Raw genomic sequence first — 22,968 nt, forward strand, 5'->3', positions numbered from 1 at the left:
TTTATTTATAAGTCCATTCTCAGACCATTACATCTGGGCCCACACACATAAGACAAACAGAGGCAGACTGCAGGCTTGCCAGAATATTGTATTAAGGCAAATCACCAATGCGGAGTGGTATATTCGTAATAATCGAATACATGAAGAGCTGGGCATGGAACAGCTACGATCATTTTACTACAGGCTTGCCAAAGGGTTCCATAATAGGCAGCAGATTATTGATAACCCCTGTATTAAAGTTTGTGATTACGATTACAATGATCTTGTAAATATGGATCGCCCACTTGCTCAACTTAATGTGTATATTATGTAACCCACTCTCACTCCTACGCCTGCATTATGTTTACTTTTATCTCTTTGTACCTTCCTCTGTTGTGATGTATGTTATCTTACTTTTTCATATTTGTTAGCTTTTTGTGTAATATTACTTTTTCATGTATTATATATTTTATATGGATCCAGACTATTAACTTGCTCACTTACCCTGTCATACTGTAGTCACGGCTCGACAGCTTCTCTGGGCTTTCACCTTAACAGCAATACCCAAAAAACCTATTAAAAATTTAAAAAAAAAAAAAAAAAAAAATCACTTAATTCATCTTTATTTTGAAATTTGCTTATATGCTTTTATTGAAAGGCTATTTGAGAATACAATGTTAAATGGAATCAGAATGTTCTACAAGGGGTAAGGCCTCTGGCCTAGGCACCCTGGTGTTGCAAACACCACTTTACTGGGGAGGTGGTAGAACTTTTGTATTCTGGTAAGCTGGATGCAGAGCTCTACAATTCATATTGCTAAACAGATGGAGACAAATTAACGTGGATTGTAAAATCTGTTATTTGTGCTTGTCATCAGATCTATGTTACATCACTACCAATCATTTGAAGTTGTGCAAAATATTTGAGTATTAAAAATTCATCTTATTGAATTAAAGTTGTAAGTAAAATAACTGTGATTTTAATGAAGAAATCATACTGTGAGCAATATCTTTAACAAAGGGTAAAAGAAAAGGGGCTCATGAAGCACACATTTTTCAGATAATGGAAAATCATGTACTCTTGTGGTGATGTATGCAATAAAATTGTGCATTTCATATGTATTGAAGCATGGCCGTGTTATAGGAGAGCTGAAGGGGCTGCAGACCTCCCTGAAATTAAATTCTAGTTACAAGGGAGGAATGTAAATTCCAAAAGCATGTAACTAATGTTGTCATTCCAAAATGAATCATAACAAAAAATTGGAAATATTAGAAAATAAACTGAAAGAAGAAGAGTTCCACTTTCTAAGATCTTGCTTATGATAATAACATTTTTTAAACAAATAAATTCAATGAAGCAAAAGTTGATAGAAGGTCAAAGCTTTGTTCTTGTGCACATTATTGCAAAAAAATGAAAGCTATTTAGTGATTGTAAATTTGTTAAAGATTGTTTGATTAAATCTGCGGAACCTTTACTCTGACAAAAACAAGTTATTCAAAAATATTATTTTTTCAGCCAACACATTAGCAGAATATATTAATGAAATTGCTAGTGATTTATGTTGTCAAGTAAATGAAAAAGTTATAAGATTTTATTCTATTCTTAAAAGCAGTTGATGAAAGTACTGACATCATAGACACAGTACTCCTTGGCAATTTTCCTGCAAAGTGTCACTGATGAATTTCAAGTAATTGAGGAATTATTGGAAATAATTCTTATGAAAGGAAAACTCGTTGCACAGAATATTTTTTCTGAAATAAAAAATGTAATACGTAAATATAAATTAAGTTGGCATAAAAATGGTTGGATTTGAAAGCGATGGTGCAGCTGCTGTGGTTGGTGAAAGAAAGGGACTAGCAGTAAAATAAAGAAATATAGTGAAAGAAGAAAAGTTTCAGAACACCCTTTATGCTTTTTGATAGATATTGCATTATTTATCAAAAAGCAAAGGGGCCAAAAATTTGCAAGTGACTGATATTATGGAAATGATAATCAAAACATTAAACTTAACTTAAAAAAATTAGTTCAGCAGCTCTAGAATCACATTTGTGACTGCAGTCTGGTTAATTTACAGCTGGTTGAGAGAATAAACATCTGTTAAATGGTAAAAAGAACAGCTGGATATGGCTGAAAAAATAGAAATAGTTTGGAACAATGACTTGCTGGAAGTTTGTACTCATAGGGTTCTGAGCAGAACTTTCAGTAAAATCAGAGGGCCTAACAAAGTAGAAATTGGCGAAAGCCTTTAAAAGTACAAAAACGAGCAAGTCGAATACTTCTGCAGCAGTGGCTTTTTATTGGATTGCACAGAGATAGTGGTAAGTGTTTTATTGTAGGAGCTGCAATTAAAAGTGTAGCTCAAAATTCTGGAGGAATGATTTATGCAGCTTTGCTGGGATTTCCACCATCTTTCATGGTTTAATGGTAGCAAACTTCCACAGTTCTGCAAGGCAATATCTAAGTATAAAACATTTCATAGCAACACTTTACCAGACATCTCTTAGTATCAATTAAAAGTAATTTAGTATTTATTCTGAAAGGGAAAACAGCTAAAAAATGTGTTTACTTGAGGTGGGAGAAGGAGACAAATGTTTGACTTTTTCTTCCCTTTTATCGGGCTTACTAATCATATGGCTAACTTGATATTTTAGGTCATTTTTATAGATCATGGAACTATGTATTTCTTGTAACTTTTGTAATGTTATAGCAAAATTTTCAAGGTGTTGTATTCACATTGTCAAGCAGTGTATATCTGAAGTAAGATAACATACATCAGATTTGAATAAATAATTTAAATCCTTTTTCTTGCAGTGATAAATGAAAAAATGAGTTCTCTAGGACTTCCATTTACCTTTCTTATTAACCTCTTGATCTCAGGGCTCAAACACCTTAAGGTATATAAAAAGATGGCATTTGTTACATCTAATGGTTTTTCCTATTCAGGAAGTTCCTTGCTGTTTGTAACAATGGCTGTTGTAAGTAGTCTGTTTCATGCTTAGAGGGGTGCATTTATTTCATAAAAGGAAGGAAAACATGGGGATTATTGACTAAACTGCAAATGCTATTCCTTTTGGAGGGAAAATTTAAAGTTGCAACTGATTCCAAATTAGGCTGACTGCTCAGTGAGATGCAGAAGAGAATGTGTTTATCCATTACAGGAAAGGTCATTCTATTCCTACATATTATAGCACATAGCTTTCTTTCTTTTTCTTTTTTTTTTTTTAAATTGTGAATTTCTAAATGATTTTAATTTACTTGACTAATATATGACTCTTTATAAAGTGTTAAGAAGAATTAATTCTATTTTTATTTTAAGTTTAACTCCTCACTATTTTGTAGATACTTTTAGTCTGTTAGATTTATCAGATCTCCATTTCATTTTCTATAATACAAATGAATTTCTTTCATAGATTTTATGAACTCATTTGCTTGAATTTAGAAAAATTCACAGTTTGATAAGCCAAAAAAACACCACTCAGATGTTGAAGTATGCAGAAAGGTTACATGATATCAACTTTCCCTGTAATTTTTTAAGTTGTTTTCCTGTATATGTTATGACAAATATCCAAAATGGTAATTTTTTTTTTTTTTTTTCTATGGAAGTAATGGTTAAAAAATAAGAGTTACAGAAATGATATGGGTAAGTTGAAATTTAAACTTTGCAGAAAAATAAAAATTTTAAGTCTAATAAATGTTATAAATTTGCCTGAAAACATAGTGCTTATGGGAAAAAATTATCAAGAAATTAGAAATGTGATATTTAATTAAAAATGACTTTGTTTTACCTGTACCTGTGTACCATTATTCATACTGTAATGTGCTTCTAATTTATTTTCAGTTTAAAAAATAGGAGAAAAATAAAACAGTGAAACAGAAGTTATGAAACTGTTTTCTGTAAATGGATACTAAACAAATGTAATAATTTTAGTTTTAAAAATTAGAAAACAATGATAATTTGAACAATTAGCATTTTACATTGTTTATTTAAAATAAGCAAGTAATATTATTTCTAATAATAATAGAAGAAATTTAATTCACTAAAATATTAATTTATTTAATAGTACAAAACCACACTGAAAATCACAATATTATAAATTTCTTTTTACTAATTTCACATCTTTAATAAGATAACGGGTTTTACTATATTATCAAAATTACAACAGTTTTTTTTTTTTTTTATAGCAAGTATCTTCCATATCAGAATGGAAAAATTGTCTGGTGTATGCAGATTTTGAAGGAATTGGAAGCAAGTTGCAACATAAAAAGTTGCTGCCTTGAGCATCTTGAAATATTATTCTGTGTTTTTTATAATGTTACATAATTTAGAACTTTGCAAACTCTTGTTGAAGTTTTCTTATTTCTTCGTCAATTCTCTTTTGCATTTTGGCATATTGCTGTAAAAATTAAAGAAATCTTGCTAAAATATTGAATATTCCAAAGTAGTGCAAGGTAATTGCTGTATTTGCAATTTATGATTGTGGTCATTCCAAATTTTGAAATTGCAAGGATAAAAAGGTAAAGTAGGAAAAACTTAATCCTTGATACAAGCATTTAAGAAAGAGATAAGTGTTAAGTTTTTAGGGGCATCAAACTTAGTTCACTTCACCTTTTCATCTTGGAAAATGGGGAAAAAGGCCTGACCACTAAAGTGGTCCTTTCAAACGTGGAATATTATGGCCAATATAATGGTTATCCTGCCTTAAATATATATATATTTGAATTCTGCAGTCCTCTAGTTTTCAACTTAAACTAGACTTCAGAGTAAGTAGTTAATTATAAAAGAACTTTAATTATTTTTCATTCACCATGAGCTTACTAACTAATTTTTTGTTTAATTTTGTTCTTATAGGGCATGAAATTTTGAAGTCTGCTTTTGGTAGAATCTTGATAAGGCAGAGAGCAACTATTGCAAATTGTATGGTAACATTTAGAAAGTCACATGTTATGCAAATGTGGCTTCATTTTAATGTGGTTCATTCAAATGTTTTAAACAATTGATTTTTATTACAAATGCTATTTTATCGGGTATTATATAGGATGATTAAAAAAAAAGGTTTAGAAAATGACATGGCAAATCAGGCATACAACAAGGATAAAAAAATCACATAATAACATAGGGTTGCAAATGCTATCCAGAGCCACTAGAGGGCATTTAAAATAATACATAGTGCAAAGACAAGAAACAAAAACATTCCAGATCATTTATTAGTCACATGCTACAAATGTATGATCACTACAGGAGATGCTCAAGAAGTTTTTTTCCTGATGCATCGAGACATGCCTATCAACGACACTGCATTGAACAGCACTCCTTCTCAATGATACTAGGTGTATCTTGAACATATCCTGCTTCCAAAAATTGTTCCCACTAAATCTTTTGGCAATGAAACAGGTTTTTCATATGCAAGTCCTTTTAAAAAAACCTAGAAGGAAAAAAAATCAGTTGGAGACAGATCTGGTGATCGTGGTGGCCATATGATTGGTCCACTGCAACCAATCCAGTGTCCAGGAAAAGTAGCCTACAGATGTCTGACATGTCTGCTGAATGAGATCATCAGTCAGCTTGCCTGGCAGAACCTCTTGCAAGAATGCAAGATAAGTGCAATCATCAAGTCTTTCTGGGAGAATGCACAGATCAAGTAAACAGTCTCCTACATGTTGAGGGTAAATTTGCATTGCGAGGAATGCATATGTGTAGTATGTGGGTTTTCATCTGCCCAAATATGCAAGTTATGAATGTTCATCACACACTGTAGTGAGAACATAGCCTCATCAGTGAAAAGAACACTTGCTGTAAAGTTTTGGTTTGCAGCATTTTCTTGCAAAAACCACCATGCAAATTCCATGTGCCTGTTGTAGTCTTCCAGTTCCATTGCCTGGATATGCTAGGTTGGGGGATATGAGTATCTTGGGATACAACTCATATATGAAGGATTAGGCTCCAGTTCTTGGACTATTTCGTGGTATGTGTAACTAGCCATGTTACTCCCAGTCCATTCCTAGCTTGAATAAGGACAGTCTCTAGTTGTTCAGCTAGTTTTTTGTATAGCAGTGTCCTTTTGTGGCTCTAGCGCCCTCTAGTGGCATTTATCCTTTCTATATGCCTGATTTGCCATGTCATTTTATAAATGTTTTATGCTAAGTGATTGATAAATTATAATTGTTTCTATTGTTTATTGTGTTTATTCAATGAAAGTAGCATTTTGGACAGTAATCTAGAAAATAAGTTTCTTTCATTGCATTTTCAGGAACTTTGGGTTTTGGGCCAAACCCAAAGGCAAGATTGGGTTAGCCTGATTGTCATGGGGAATTAGCTCAATGGTATTTCAAATTTTTAAATTTGAAGTTACTGATAATCAGACAACAGTATGTATAAAAAAAGTTTAAAAAGGTTGAATAGCTATATTTTGTAATAATATTCAAATATTAAGAACAGTTCAAGCATATGCATAATAAAAATGTAAACAAAACAAACTAACTTATGAAATAAAGAAAATATGATACCAAAGTAATCTGATTAGTATTTCAGAAGAAGAATATTCAAAAGATCTAAATTTATTGCTGAACACATGGTAAACATCAAGAACATAAATTGCTATAATGCAATTATGGTACTAGATGTAAAAATGATGCAGTATGATGTGATGTAAAGTGATGTGACTTTTCAAGAACATAAAATAATGTATTTATTTCCAATTTAAAAAAGTAATTTATTAATGTAGATGCATATCTCAATCACTTGCTGCATTTTAAATTATAGTAAATGTTATGTCATATAACAGAATATTCAGTGTAATGTAATATAATAAAATAAAACAACAAAAAGAAATTAAAATGTTAAATTTTTTAAAATATCCTTGATTGCAAATAAAAAAAACATAAAGGTAAAATAATAAAAACTAAATAAAAATTTTTATTATAATAATTTTTTTAGAGAAAATTTCATTTACTTTGTCTAAGAAATTAATTATATTCTCATTTGCTATTCATAAATTTGTTTCACAGTTCATTAGCATATATGCCTCCAAACAGGACTGTATTTATTTCGCACAGCCATTTTGCATGAAAGATTTCAAGTTTGTAATTTAAATAATGTGACTCCGCGTAAGGTTTCTTATATAGATTATGTGAATTTGCCTAAAATAGAAGCCACAAAAGTAGATTCTGTGTTTTAGCTTTTTCGTTCAAAGAGTCCTTCTTTAATCCTTGTTTTATTTTCCTTTGAGTGAATTCTACTGTAAAAGATCAAAAAAAAGTCTGTCCAAAATACATACCCTAATTTTGTATCTAAATTGTAATTGCAAAGATTTATTACCACTTTTGTTTGTTTAGTTGACTGTAACAAGGTTCACAAGGCGTGTTTGCCTAAAAGGGAGGGATGCGTTCATGAAAGACTTTCAGAGGGAAACTAACTCGTATTTGCATGACCACTTTGTAATTATGTATAACAGCTACTTTGATATTCAGCTTTTAACTTTAAAACAACCTTCATGGCAGATGCTGATTAAATTTAGTTTTTGATTTGAAAAAAAAATTCTTCACAAAGGTGCCTGTATCTTGTTGTGGCACAGTTTTGAAGGTATTCTGATGACAAGACATGGAAATTCAAAATTTATTCCGGAATGTAAAAATCAAATGCTATGAATTTGAGAAGAGTAAATGGAAATGGCATTAAAATGATGAGCTTAAGATGTTCATCTTTTATTTAAATAAATTATGGATTTTTTTTAGTGTCATTGCTGTATGCTTCAGGAATCCTGCAGTTATGATTAATGTTTTGTCAGTTTTTTAAACTATTAATACGTGTCACAAGTACTATGCCTCAGACAAATTTCCTGAAAACTCCAACTGCCCTTATTGAAAGCCATGTGTGATTAGAGTTAAATCTTCATGTTAAACAAGGTTTTCTTATACTAACCACTTATTGATTTATGTAATTACATAATGAGAAATATAATTTCATGATTTATGTTTGTATCTTGAATGAATCTGTTGTTACATTTTAAATTTGTTACGAAAAAAAGTTTGTTTCCATGTATATAAATCTTTTTTTACTAATTATATAAATCTTTATTGATTTAATGCACTTAATTCTTTGCATTTAAAGTGTATATAAATGTAAAACAACTGATATATTTTTTGATTATTTTACTTTTATATTTAATATTTTATATTAATGTACAAGTGTAGAAAGAGGCAATTAGTACACATGTTGATAATTTGATATTTTAAGCTTCCTTATCTACAAATAGTATTTTTTCTATTGAAATATGTTTTTCAATTCATGTTACTTAAGTAAATATGTGTATTTTATATTTTTAGCTTTAATTAGTCTTTGTGTTGAAATATTTATTTCCTATAGTTTATAATGAAATTCATTGCATTGTAAACATTTTCTAATTAAAATTTGTTTTAAATAATGTAGTGAATGTTCATTTATCATATCAAGGTTAAAACTGTACAAATAGTTTTACCATACTTTTAATCATTATTTGCAAGTTATTTTATTTATTATATAATTTTTGATATTCTATTAATCCGTATAACTTTTTTCACGCAATTTATCTCTCAATCAAGTGGTTTTAAGATGATTTTAAATTTAAAATATATGAGATGAATTTTACTGTATGTACATTTTAAAATACTAAATGTATATGTATGTATATATCACATACTATATATTTATAATTACTGTAAAAAAGGATAAATACAGAGTTAAAAACTGTTCAAAACCTTGTCCAATTCCATGCAGCAAGTGCTATTGATAATGCAAAATAAAGTGAAAATAATAAATGCGTTTAAAATTCATCCCATATTCAGTTTGGAATAAATCATATGTGGTTTATTCTGAATTCAATATGGGATGAATTTCAAACATATGTTTTATTTGATTTTATATTACATTATAAATGCTGTATATATACACTGCAGTTAGATTTGAGATACACTGCAGTTAGATTTGAGATTCATGTAGTTCCCCCCCCCTTTGTAAATCATTCATCATAAATTACATATTAAAATCAATTAACCTAAAAAATCCTAGTAGTAGTTGTTATAAGGAAGATTAATTTTAAATGTCTTTTTCTATTTATTTCTAAATCTATTTCCTTTTTAAGCAGTTAAAATGCGATCATCCTTGTATAATTTTATACTATATCAGCTGTTTACATAATGTATCATTGCTTTAAAAAATAAAATAAATAGTGTGTTTCATTCTTATATTTCATTCTTATATATCTCTTTCATTCTTTTAAAAGGAATGCTTTCCAAAATTTATCTTCTTAAAACTCTTTTTCTGTAATCATATAATCACCTACATACTCATGTAAAGTACTGCAACATTATAAATCCATAACTGTTTTTATTCAGCAGTTATGTAGGCAATATTCATTAATAGAATTAATTAGTTGGTGTGGTGCAAAAGTACTATTAAAAGAAAAGTTGTATATACAATTTTATGAATTTCCTGTGTATTAGTTAATGCTTAATATGGCTAACTTGGTATTTTAAGAGAAATTCTTCTAACACCATAAATCAAAGGTTAAATTTTAATCCTTTTGTACAGGGTTTCTTAAACTTTTTTCAGTCGCAATCCCTTTTTATCACAGAGATTTTTTCGTGACACCCCAGGACCTCATACTCTTTACAAAAATTTTGTGGGACCCCATAAGTATTGTGCAAATCCGACACACACGTGAGTGAAACTGTAAATTTTTTCACTTGTACTGTAATATACTATTACAGTTTTAGGTCAATAACTTTAATTTCTAATTTTAAGACATAGAACAATGTGAAATTTTTAAATAAGTAACGGACGAAATGACAGCACGTGCAAAGCAAGGAAAATGAGTGTTTATATTATAAAAAGAAAGTGTCAAAACGTTTTCGTTTTTTTTCTTTGTCTGTATTGTCTTATCTTTATTTATTTTCAGTTACACCCTGTAAAAATATTTGGTAATTGTAAAATTATTATAATAAGTTAAAGAAATGCCATGCTAAAATTTTTGGCAACCCACAGTTTAAGAAACCCTGCTTTAGTGTAATGTATGTTCTATATAACATTAGAAGATAAATATAGTTTATTTTAGAAGTTGTAATATTACATTTCACTTAAATTGAAATAGATTTAACTTTAAAAATTTGCTTATAAGAAGCTTAAATATTTTAGTTTACTTATTTGGTATTTGAATATTAAGCTTTTCTGAACATCTGTTGATATCTACCTAAATGTTCAACAATTAGTGTTTGCTTTCCAACATCATAAAAATTGTTCTTTCTGTAATATAAAATGGTGTGGAAAAGTTATTAAATATTTCAATCAATTGAATTAGCACAGTGACTCCCAAAAAGCTATCCATGAGGGGACTGGAAAATAATTTTTAATAGGTTATGAAACTTTTGAAGGATTGTGTTTCTTACTCTAAAATTGCATACGTCTACTTGTAATTATAAATTAGTTTATAATTATCTGTTAATTTTTAATAGAAATATAAGTTTATTTATTATTATTTCACTGTAACATCATTTTCTTCTGGGAATCATTCACCCTCAACTTTTTTTCAGAAAAGCTATAGACATGTGGATTGCAATATACTATTATAATATGCAGGTGGGTCAAAATAAATCGTTAGATGGTTCATTAGGCTAAAAGAATTTCAAAAGAATAATTAACATATTACATACAGATTACAAAAACATTAAGAGTGACAGAAAAGCTAAAACCTATTACAGCTATATAAAGCATGTATAATTCTTGATCAAGATAACTTTTTTCTCTTTGAATTCAAGAAATATTTTAATGAAGGGTTTCATTTCTTATGATATGAATTCTATTTGAAGAAGGGGGGGGGAACTTTTTTCTGTTAACAGAGTACCAGTTGCCAAATGTGATCACCTGTTTATATAACATAGCTGTGCAGTGACATCATTGTGTGAATGCCATCATCAGGAAGAATAGACTTCAATCGAGGCATTTGTTGTTCGAGATTTTCATTTGCTCTAAGAGGAAGAATTGACAGTTTCTGAATGTGAGCACCTACAAGTTAATGACATGTATTATATTGTTGATTCTGATACAGGATGCCATGCATAAAATAATGAAATAAAAATCAGCACAACACTCTCTTTATCTATAAATTCCTACCTCATCGAATTCATATGTTGGCAATTGTGTGGAAAGATTCAAATGTTTTTGGCAATGTTAAATGAAATCAAAAGTTTTATGCCTTCTGTTTTAATTTGAAAATAATCTGGTAAAATCTATTTTGTACTTCTTTTGCTGTCTTTGATTTTGTATGTATTCTGGATTTAATAAGATAGGCATTCTTTCGTGAATGTTTATGTATCATAAGGTTTAGTTAGATTTTGCATTTGTGTTTGTATTAGGCAATGTAACCTTGTTAATAGAACAGTACCGAATATATATCTATGTTGGTAGAATTTTGAGTTAAAACTCAGTAGAATTTTGTATACTATTTTAATAATACTTGCTTCAGCTTAAGGATTTTTTAGGGGGGGGGCCTTTCTTCTTTTTTTTTTTTTTTAATTAATGTGTCAGAAAAGGTGGCAAGGTTTCTAATATTTTACAGTCAAAAGTCTTTAATCCGGACTCGTCGGGACTTCGGCGATTCCGGATTATCGATTTTTCCGGATTTTATATCATCAGTTTAAATCTGATAAGATGGCATGCAGAAATTATAAAATTAAAAATATGAAACCGTAATTTATAAAATAATGAGCAATTATGATCTAAAGGGTATCAAAATTTACAGAAAAAGAAGCTTAATATTTATTTGTTTACTTTATTAAATATTTCTTTCAACGCGCACATGCATAAAGCATACATTACGCATAGCCGAAATTAGAAAATTGCAATTAGAAAACTATTTGATTTGTATTCGTGATTTTTATAATGACGAGGAATTTGATTTAAATCGTATCAAAGACGGAGTACATCGAGATGAAATACTACATTTAGTAAGGAATTATAAGCCGAATAAAATAAAAACATCTGCCCTGAAGATAACGATAGTGCTGGCAGATCAACTTCCAGTTCATTGCGCGCCACGACGTCCCCCCGCCCGCGCAGAGCAGCTTGAAATTGATAAACAGATTTCGGAACGGTTAGATAAACAAAGGATTTACCCATTTTTTGTAGCAATTCCACTTTTTGTTTGATGGACATCGAAACATACTTTTGTTTTCTAGATCCTTTGGGAGCTCCAGCATCGGAAATTCTATTTGACATAATCGAAAGTTCAAGCTTACTTTTAGAAAATTGCTCTTACAGTCTGCAAAAAATAATAAGCCGGATCCAATTCAAAGATTAAGGAACAACGCAATCATCAACATTAACTGAAATAGATAATTATATAATTTTAGCTTATACCATTCGTTATACATTAAACGCGCACTCGAAAACGTATTCTGCGCTTGCGCAGACGCATATGCGCAGTCGTAAAGGTCTTATGCGCACGCGTAAAAGCCTATGCGCATGCGTCAATGCAGCACATGCGCAGAAAGATCTTAGCTTTGAGGTCCGGATTATAGATCATTCCGGATTATGGGTGTCCGAATTAACGACTTTTGACTGTATTTAATATCCTAACAAATTAGGTGCTGGACTTCAGTTGCAGGAAATATTTGTTGCAAACTTCCTGTGCAAAAGATCCATTATGCAGTGGATTCAGTGCAGAGCTACTTCTTGACTAATTAGGTCTTTTAATTATTCAAGAAGAGCAAATTTCTCCATATGGTGATGGAATTACATGTAGCAAACATTTTTTCTATCATTTGACATTGCTTTGTCAATAGCTGGTATTAATTGTATGATTTTATGTTCTTTGTCTTGAATTTCTGGGGATTAATTCTTAAACTAGCAGACCATTTATTACTATTTAGTTTAAATCTGTTTTGCATGTTAATCTAGAATTTAAAAATATAAAGATCAAATTGTACTTTAAAATTTCTTTATTAAATTCTTTTAATATTTTTATAGTTTTTGGAACTTTTAGTGGTGACAGATACTGGTGATTGTTATTTAAAGTTTTTAGATTACTGCTATATTTTCTAATCTTAGTTCTTCTGCTCATTTTAATTTTTGGTATTGATGTGTCTTTTATACTCTGCTTATGACTTCATTAGCTTGATTACTTGGTCTTAGCAACTACAGTTTATTAACAAACGCTTTATGCTAAAAGAATGAACACAAGATATTGATACACTTCATATTTTTATGTGGTGATAATTTATGTAGTGATAATATATATTGGGTAACTTTTTAGGAATGTAAGTGAAACTTGTTAAAACATTACTTAATAAATAAAATGTTGAAAGTTGTATTAGTTATTTGCCTGTTTTTCAATAATGAATTTTTAGGTAGTACTTTTGATTTCATAGCTGTAATTTTAACAATTTAAGTTATATTTTGAAATTTTGGTGTAAAATTTATGTAGAAAGTTATTTGTAATAAGATTAGTGTAAAATATTTATTTTATTTTTAGTTCCTGTACTGTGGCATCAAAATTCTTCTCATTTTCGACATTACCGGTGCAGTTTTTGTTCTTACTCAACAAATGATTCATCGAACTGGAAAAGGCATGGAAGAGTTCATACACAGGAACGTCCTTTTGCTTGCCATTTGTGTTCGAAAACTTTTAACCATAAAGTTAGTTTAGAATACCACATGTGTACTCATACCAAAGAGAAACCTCACAAATGTCAAATATGCTTTTGTGAATTCACTAGAAAGTATACTTTGAAAAAGCATTTGCTTCGTCATGAAAATGTCAGCATATAATTGTGCGAGTTAAAAGTTTGTTAAAGTAAATATTTTGCTTTTTAAAACATAAGAAGTTGTACACAGTTAATAACCAGTAATTAATTTTTTTATTGTAATATTATTTTATGAAATGTTCAAACTTCAGAATTATTTCTTTACTTTGTAAAATTAAGTCACTGATGCTTAATATTGAATTTTTGTGTTGCTTAATTTCAGTTTAGTTTTTAATTAGTTAATATATAAATGTGACTGACTGTGAAAAACTTATTAATTGTATTATATGGCTATTGTAGAAACTGTAAGATGCAATTTGAAAACAAAACTGAATTCCATGTTATCACCCTACACTCAACTCATGAACCTGTAAACTGCTCCTTTGAGAAAAGTACATTTAAATATTTAACATGTACTTGGTTTTTCAGAAAAACTGAGTTAGAACTTCTTTATAATAAGTCTCATATATTCATGCATCTCTTTCTTGTGTAAACCACTAAAAAATAATGCAAAAAATAGAAGTGTGTAAAAATAGCAAAAAGGGCAGATTTAGTACTTTGGTGTTGACCTATAGCAAGCTATTTTAAATAAGTTCTGAAAAATGTAAATTAGGATCAAAGAAAAAGTTTTCATATATGTCAAAGTTGCCCTTGGTTATATTCATTCCTTTGTGTGTAATGTGCATATAACCTCTTAGGTCATAATCTTTAATTCAAAATTAGAAAGAATTTGTGGTAAATACTTATGTGAACTGCAAAACTAAACATTTAAAACCGTTAAGTAAATAATATTTTTATCTTTGTTGTTACTGTTACCTAAAATAAATGAAGATTTGTTTTTATGATTAAAATTGTAATCGAACAATTATTTTCTTATTATTTTCTTCATAAATTGCACACAGTGTCAATATATTTTTTCAATGTCTTTTTAGCATTTACTTTTTCCCCAGGATGGGTAAGGGCTCTTAAAAATATTAACCTTTTGAAGCCGGGGCTTTGGTAGCAGTAAAAGCTACCAAAGGATGTCGAATCTTGAACCGAATGCTTTCCCCCCTTTAAGAAATCACCTCCTATTTTCAACAAAGATTCTGGTTTGTAGCTTAATGGATTCTCAGATGGGTGCATCTATGTCGCAAAAGGAAGGCCTTTGAAAGAGATAAGTGGATAAAACCCCAGGGATGTCATATTTGACATTTCACCTCACTTTTCAGCCTGGAAAATGGGGGAAAAAGACATGGCCACTAAAGTGGACAACCCTGTCTTTTCAAAGAGAGGACTCTATGGCCACTATAATGGCCATCCTGTCTTCAAAAGGTTAACAGTTTTATGCATTCATTGAGTAAACTGAGTTTGGAGACCATTGGTCTAATGAAGTTAGTGCTCATATAAAATGTGAAATTTTTTTTGTCTAGTAGATTTCATCAAGTTGTAATTCGAAATGCAGCTAAAACTCATTGCAGATTCTAAGGGAAGGGGAAGCTGAATGAGGAATAATGCTTGCATAAGTATATGAGAAATTTTGAAATACTAATAGGATTCAATAATAAGAACAGCCAGAAAAATCAGTCTATGGCTAATAATATTTTCATTCATTAGTGAGGGCTTGATTGAATGGCTATTTTATTCAGTCCAGGCTACAAACTTTTAGACGAAAACATGATGATATATTTAGCTTTTAATATGAGATTATCCTAATATCATGTGTAATTATTCTATATCGTTTATATAGTTCAATGTGTCCTAATATTTAATATAAGAATCAATCTCATAAATTACTTATATTTTAAACTGTCAAATTTTATTAGATTCTTATTTTAATACGGCTTTTTTAACAAATATTGTTAAAAAATAAATCAAATTTAATAATGGCCATGTAAATCCATAATGACTAAGGTTATTTAACTACCTAATTTAATTATTTACAACTAACCGCTTACCCTTAAAAATTATCTCTGCATATTTAAGTGAGTTATTGCCTTTCATTAATCCTTACCATAGTCACAAGATAAAACACAAAAATGTAAAAATTCATGTAAAACTTATTCTTTGCATCTAGTGAGACCTAAAATAATACAAAACAACTTATCACCTGTGGTGCTTTAGTGGACTCTTAAAGTATATTAACTGGGTTACAATCCCTTGAACTCTACAAGAAGCTACAGCGCTAACTGCATCAGACAGAGCCAAACTAACTTTCAAAACTTGCCATCCATGCTTACATCAGGCCTTTCAGGTTTGTTCTAATCAGGAGGTCTCTCTCGAGGCAAGCAGCAGCGGTGACAACATCCAGTCTTTTGTTATGAATCATTCTGATTATGATTTACTTCTCATTTTAATCTATACAGCTTGACATAACATCTACCTTCTATTTACTAAACTTCTAGACTGAGCAATTATGTTTGTCAATTAATTCATGTTTAATAATAATTCATTCTATTTACAGATCTATTTTATTTTCAGGATGGTATTACAAAAGTGAAGTTCAGGCATAGATAATTTTTTTAAGTGAATTTATTCAGTTCCCATTTAATGGTCTTTAAAAGTACTTAATTTTGAGGTGCTGAAATGTGTACGAACCCTGTTAGACAGAGGTTGAGACTTAAGTAAAGCCCCCACTCACATGTTAAAAGCTTATGCTCCAGGAAGTGCAATGATGTATGAGAGCAAGTAAATTTTTTGTTCTTGAAAATACTGAAAGCTGTACCTGGTCGGGCACATGCCACATTAGTGACTTCCTACTGCAGACATCCAGCAGATTTTTTGAAATATGCGACCCAACTTAAGGGACCACCGCTGTCATTAGTTCAGAGGAGTCGCTTTTATTCTCACGCTGTTAATGGATCATATTCAGGGAAAATTTTCACTTGGCAGATAGAATTATATCAATGGGATAGTAATACCCTGCTGATATAATTATCATATAGTCTTGCTCTTCTCTCTTTATTTTTAAAGCTACATTTTTTCTGCTAAAATTTCCTTCCATATCCTCATACTGTTTCTAGAATTGTCACTATTCTCCTTAATGGCAGTTTAATTGTTTTCATTGGCGTGCTGCAAAAAAGAATATTTTTTGTATCTGTCATCCCTTGAAATAGTGCATTTTATGTATAATGAGTGCTTAAATTCAAACAGAGTTCAACTGAACTGCTTCTTATCTTTCTGAGTGGAATTGTAGTTCTAGCCGGAGCCCATAAGATGAGGTCTGATATTTTATTTTACTATTTATAATTAATTTTAATAATTTATTAAATTTCTATTTATCTCTTTACATTTCTTTTAGTTTTAGTTTAATTATTTTAATAATTAAACCAATTATTTTATTATTTTTTTCTTCCTTCCTGTCAGTCTTCCCTAGTGCTTCTGATTTTAGAAATTAGAAGCACTAGGGAAGTGCAGAATTAGAAGCACTAGTCTAGTGCTTCTAATTTTAGAAATTAAGTGCTGGATTATAGTGAATGCCTTGTGAAGTTTTGAATTCTTTAAACTTTAAAAACATTGATAATTTGGATTCCATATTTCACAGAACTCTAATTATCTGGATCGATTGTTTTTAATTGGTGAGAATACTTACCGAAAAATATAATTTGCACAAAATGTTTACCTTCCTTTAAATTATCTTGTCGATTTTTTACATTTTTGAAACAAACAATGTAGCTATGAGAGTTTATAAATGAGGTTAGTTAATGATAAGTAGCTTTGCCTTCTGCTCATTCCAGGACACAATATATGAAACTGATTATTTGCTTTATCAGATATTAGTATTTTTATGTTAGGAGAGGTAATTTTTCACAGCATTTCTGTATATTTGGCCTACAAAGATAGAGAACCCAGGTATGGTTTAGCTGTCACTCCATTTAGTACTGATATTTGGATTTTTGTACTTTCCTTCAATAATGGTCTGTAAAACACTTTCAAGAGTTAACATAAATTATGATGCTTTAAGTTCATGTATTGTTTTTTAACATGCACATCGTTGTTTTTAATATAAAGCAAATTAAAATTTTATAAATGTATAATGTTATTAGAGTAAATTGAATAAATTATGTGATATATCTCAGAGATCTTTTTATGAGTATCAAATGAACCTTTAATGTACATGTGTATGAATGAATAAATAGATTCTGAACAATCTGAGAATTATGAATAGATAGAATTCAATACAAAATACAATTATTCAGGCCAGTAAAAGGAAAAATTAGGATAAATAATGCTTTATCTTTTTTAATAAAATTTAATCAATTAACCTTCTTGAAACAGCTATAGGAACCAATGCATGCACTATTGACCAATCAAAAAATGTTTTCTTCATTTATTTATGTCTTATAATTTATTTCAAATTTTATATTTCTAATAAATCTGGGAATTAAAATTTTGAATGTACTGTTTTGTAGCAATTACAAACGGAAGTTAAAATATTGTGTAGTTATAAAATATTATATTTCATATCTTTTATCTGTTGCAAAGTTAGTAAATAAATGGCAAATATAATTATAGCTGATTTACCTGCTTTCCATATGTTATTATAAAGCTGTTCCTTTTTATTTTCCACAGCTTTTTAACTACTGTAGATAGTTCATGGAATAAGAACAACAAAAATAATCTTCCAGTAAAATAAATTTTAGACATTGACATTGACTAGTTCAATTAGATGTTTAATTTCTTGGACAGATGCATTTTTTTTTTCTGTATTTTTGAATGCCTTAATTGTCATGTAAGTCAGAAGACTAATTTTAAGCTCTATTGGTTTCAGCAAAGAAGCCTAGGCTTATAATTCATTTTTCTAAAACATTCCATGCCTAATGAATGACACCAAGTTCTGAAACTTTTGGTGAGCATTAGATACAGTCTTATTAGGTTACTATTTGATAAATTTCGATAGCTTTTACTTGTTTGTTTGTATGTATGTTAATGCTATTTTATACTGGAACATCACTATAATTGAATCTTTAATACCCTTAGGGTAGCATTTTATTCCTTCCAATAATCAAATGTGTATTTTTTAAAATCTTTGTTAATCATTTTTATGGAAATATTTTATTCCATGAGAACTCCAGATATATATATTTTGAGGTCCAGTTGTGGACAAGTTAGTCCCAAATAAAGAATATTTAAGAATCTGTAGTAGTTTTCCTCTTCATTTAGACATTTATTTTTTTTAACTGCAAATTTTAGTTCAGGTCACCACCACTGGGGGGATTTGTTTAGTGTGGATAGGCAGATTTCTGTCATAGACTGTAACTGCATATGATCTGTAATATCTAAATATTATTTAATCACCTGTTGAAAGTAAATTGTGCTAGCCTATGAGTAAATCAAGTGCATAGTCATTAATCACCTGCTTACATTGATTTCTGTTATGAGAGAAACATAAGTAAAAATATTCTTCTTTTTTATTTTGAAGTATGTTTTTTTTTTTTTTTTATTATTATGAATGCTGATTATTTTATGTAACCATATGAATATATTCTTAAACTGCTTGAAAATACAGGTCAATTACATTTTTCTATTAATTATAGAATTGGGTATTCCTCTTTTCCTTTTTGGATTAACCATGATCGTTGTTCTGGGTATTATCCCAGCTACTGAGAAATCAATTTAGATTATGATGATACTTTGTTCCTTGAGCTCTGTTTATAGATGAAAAATTTGATGATTTATGAATAACATACAGAAATGGCATCCCGAATATTTCAAATAAAATATTTCTGTCATATATTTCACCAATAACAAATAAGTAAATGAGTGAAATAAAATAAACAATAAATTTTCTTTCATTGACACCTCCTAGGAGATTGCAATAATATTTCATTTGGTTAATTATGTAGCAAATTAACATTTGAGATGACTTTGGTAGAGTATAATGATTTATGTTTTATCAGTTAAAATATGTATGATTCTAATATGGTCTAATATAGGAGGTTCATTGTTTTGTTTGGATTTGTTTAGTTTTTTTTAAATTTCTAAGCTTAAAATCAATGTTAACATATGCTTTAAATATTGTTTAATTTATGTACCCATTTAATCATTTGCGCTAAAAAGACGTGCCACACACGTCGAGATGCTTTTGTTTCAAACCGCGAGCGACGTGAGCACCACGTCGATAGGCATTTATAGCAAAAATGAAAATAACGTGGTGCAGAGATTGCTTATTTCTCGAGTTACAGCTTTGGATTGCACTTGCAGATGTGGACTAGCGTAAATGAGACACTTTACCGCTTGTTATATTGTAGCGCACGGCACCGCAACCATGACGTGTAGTCATAGCGCAAGTGGTTAAATATCATCTTCATGGTTTTTGTAAATTTCCATATAGTTATAGTGCCTCTTACTTTTTTTTTCAGTATAGTTTAAACAAAAATTTCTTTTTATTTATTATAATTACTTTTAATGTATTATAATTAATTTATGTATGTCGTACTATATTGTGCCGTTGAAATAAAACAATTATGCATTACAATGCAAGCTGATACGCTTCATAAACTAAGCATTTGATTAAAGTGTGCTATAAAAAAATTCTTTCATTTTAAATTTGGGGAGGGGGGAACTTTTCTTTTTTTCATGATCAAGCAGTAATATTTTTGTTCTTAGCAAGGATTAAAAAATGAAACAAATTTGATAATTTCACAGATTATTGCATATTATGTTTTGTCAGAGATATCTAATTACAATACTTTAATTTTTCTGTCTTTGAAAAATGTTTTTCATATTGTAATTTTTCATTTTAGATCTTATGCATTGGGATCATTTTGAAGGAAAGAGGAGATCTCCTAAAATATACCAGTGTGAATTTTGTCCCTATTCCTCATATAATTCTTCAAACTTTAGAAGACATAGAGTGGTTCACTCAGAAGAGCATCCATTTAACTGTGATATTTGTAAAAAAAAGTTCAAGCACAAAACAAGCTTATTAAACCATATGTATATGCATTCACTTAAAAACCCATTTAGATGTGACCTGTGTCTTCGTGACTTTGCAAATAAATTCAGTTTAACACGCCATAAAATTGCATGTATTAAAGAATAGCAATAGTATATGATGGCTGCTTACTGATGTAAAATGTGTTATTTTTTCATATTTTACATAAAATACCCCTGTAAATTATACTTGGAAGTTCAGATGTTTTTAAAAATTATGCGTAATAAATTCAAATCACAATTTGTAATCATTTCTTTTCCTATGTTCTTTCATACAATGTTAATATTTATAAGATACTGTACTTATGAATGGAAAAATATAGCTTTAAATAAATAATAAACCTTGATGTGTACTTGAAAGTATAAGACAATACATACAAGAAGAAATATTTTTTGGATGTTATAATATTTTCTTTTGGAATCGAATGAGTTTGAAAGAATTTTTATGAAAATAAACATTACAAAAATATTGATGTGATAAATTAAATTTTGCTAGCCATTTGCCATAGCATTGGGGCGAGCTCAAATACCAGAAAAGGCATGAAGGTTTTAAATGTGTAGTGTCTTTGCGGCATGAGATTACTTAAAACACTATAGAGCTAAAAGTCCTTTTGAGAGGTGATGTAGGAAGTGCAATTTAGATTCTTTGATTCATCTCCTGGTCCCCCCATTAAACTTAGGATGGAGCTGAGCAAACTCATACTGTCACCCACAATTTGCCAACCAAGATGGCAACCCTTTCCCCACTTGGCTTTTTCTTGTGTATCTGACCTAAACAGATCAGCAGTATTAGTTACAGTGGCAACATATGACTGATATTAGCATGTAATTTTCATTATTATTATTATTTTTAAAATTTTAACTTGGTTTTTGAAATCGAAATGGAAGTTCTCTTGAATTCTATATCTTCAGTTGTGATAAAAGATTACAGTTAATGTTGAAGGAAAATTTTCAGTTTTCAATATTTGAAATTCACGAATATTTCCAAATTTAGCTCTCTGTGGGATTTTTCTGAATCAAGTTATTCTTAGTTAGGATTGTAAATTATAAATGTATCAAATTATTAATTTTTTCTCCTTTTAACTTTTGTGCATTTTATTTTCTCAAATAACATTGATATATTCTAACACTGGGATAAGGAAACTGCAATTTTGTTTACATAGGTATACTTAGTTACTTTCATATGCAATCTCCCCCATTTTTTCAAGTTATTTCTTTGCAGTGTATGCATGTCTATATGCTCAGAGGACCAGATCAAAGGGAGCTAATTCCAAAATTTATTGAGCTAGCAGTTGTAAAGCTTCAACATGTATGAGTATACATGATGTATCCTAAAATCAACTAGTAATGTTTCAGGGGATATAGCACATTGAATTAGATCCTGTAGCGATTTGTTACAGTCAGTATAATTAAAACAGGATTATCTGTATGTAAATTTATTGTTTTACTGTGCTAGGAAATGATTAAATTTTTAAAATACTGTTTTATAAACTAAAAGATGAATTGTTTTCTTGCATTTGAGGATAAACTGGATAATAATAGAGTCCCATTTTTTTTAAGTTACATATTTACGACAGTATGTTATGCTTGAGAAAGTGATTAATATATAAAGTATATACATGTTCATTTAAATCTGATCTTCAGTGTACCAGGGTTTTGATCTCTAACCACTGTAACCACTGGTGAGTAGCTCTTCCTTCAGACCTTTGCAATAGCTCAGTAACTTGTTTTGGCTTTCTGAGTTAGAAGATCATTACTGTAAATCTTGTATAAACTGGAAAAGTCATATTTGAGCATTAAAATAGACTATTAATTTTTTTCCTAGTATGAATAATACATTTCTTAAAATAAAGTTACGAATGTTGCATTTAGCAGTAGTAAAATTTTCCATTGAACTTTACTACTGCATTTCAATGATAATTGGCCACATAAAATTGCCACACATTAGTATAAATTAATTATGCTCTGCTATATACTTGACACTGAAAGATATTATTAATTTAGTTATAAAATCAAATTTAAAGACATTAAGAAATACTCTTACATTTATTTTTATGATATTTGAATTCTGTGTTTAGTTCAGGCATTATATGTTAAGAAATAATGTGTTTAAATGTAATTAAAATTTTTAATTCGTGGATTTTGTTACAGAAATGTATTTTTCCATAACAAAATCCAAGAATGTATTCTTGTAAAATTTATAAAATTGCTATTTTAAATTCTTGAAGTTTTACAATATGCAAAAAATTTTCTTCCAAAAATATATTAATAAACTGTTTTTTGTATGTCATATATATAAAG

At 29.4% G+C, this 22,968-nt stretch overlaps 1 protein-coding gene across 1 annotated transcript in view; it reads left to right on the top strand.

Annotated features, from left to right (window-relative positions):
• Positions 1-3,615: 3,615 nt before the first annotated feature.
• LOC118190453 (uncharacterized) overlaps positions 3,616-22,968 on the top strand; it is a 36,282-nt gene continuing 16,929 nt past the window's right edge. Inside the window, exons 1-3 of the mRNA XM_085817855.1 lie at positions 3,616-3,619; positions 13,482-13,765; positions 20,478-20,627. Of these exons, the coding sequence (XP_085673981.1) occupies positions 3,616-3,619; positions 13,482-13,765; positions 20,478-20,627 (438 nt within the window). The remainder of the gene's footprint in view (positions 3,620-13,481; positions 13,766-20,477; positions 20,628-22,968) is intronic.

Source organism: Stegodyphus dumicola, chromosome 5 (genome assembly GCF_044657685.1).
Source record: "Stegodyphus dumicola isolate Sdum_Otavi_A_Nest chromosome 5, ASM4465768v1".
In the NCBI taxonomy this organism is placed as follows: domain Eukaryota; kingdom Metazoa; phylum Arthropoda; class Arachnida; order Araneae; family Eresidae; genus Stegodyphus; species Stegodyphus dumicola.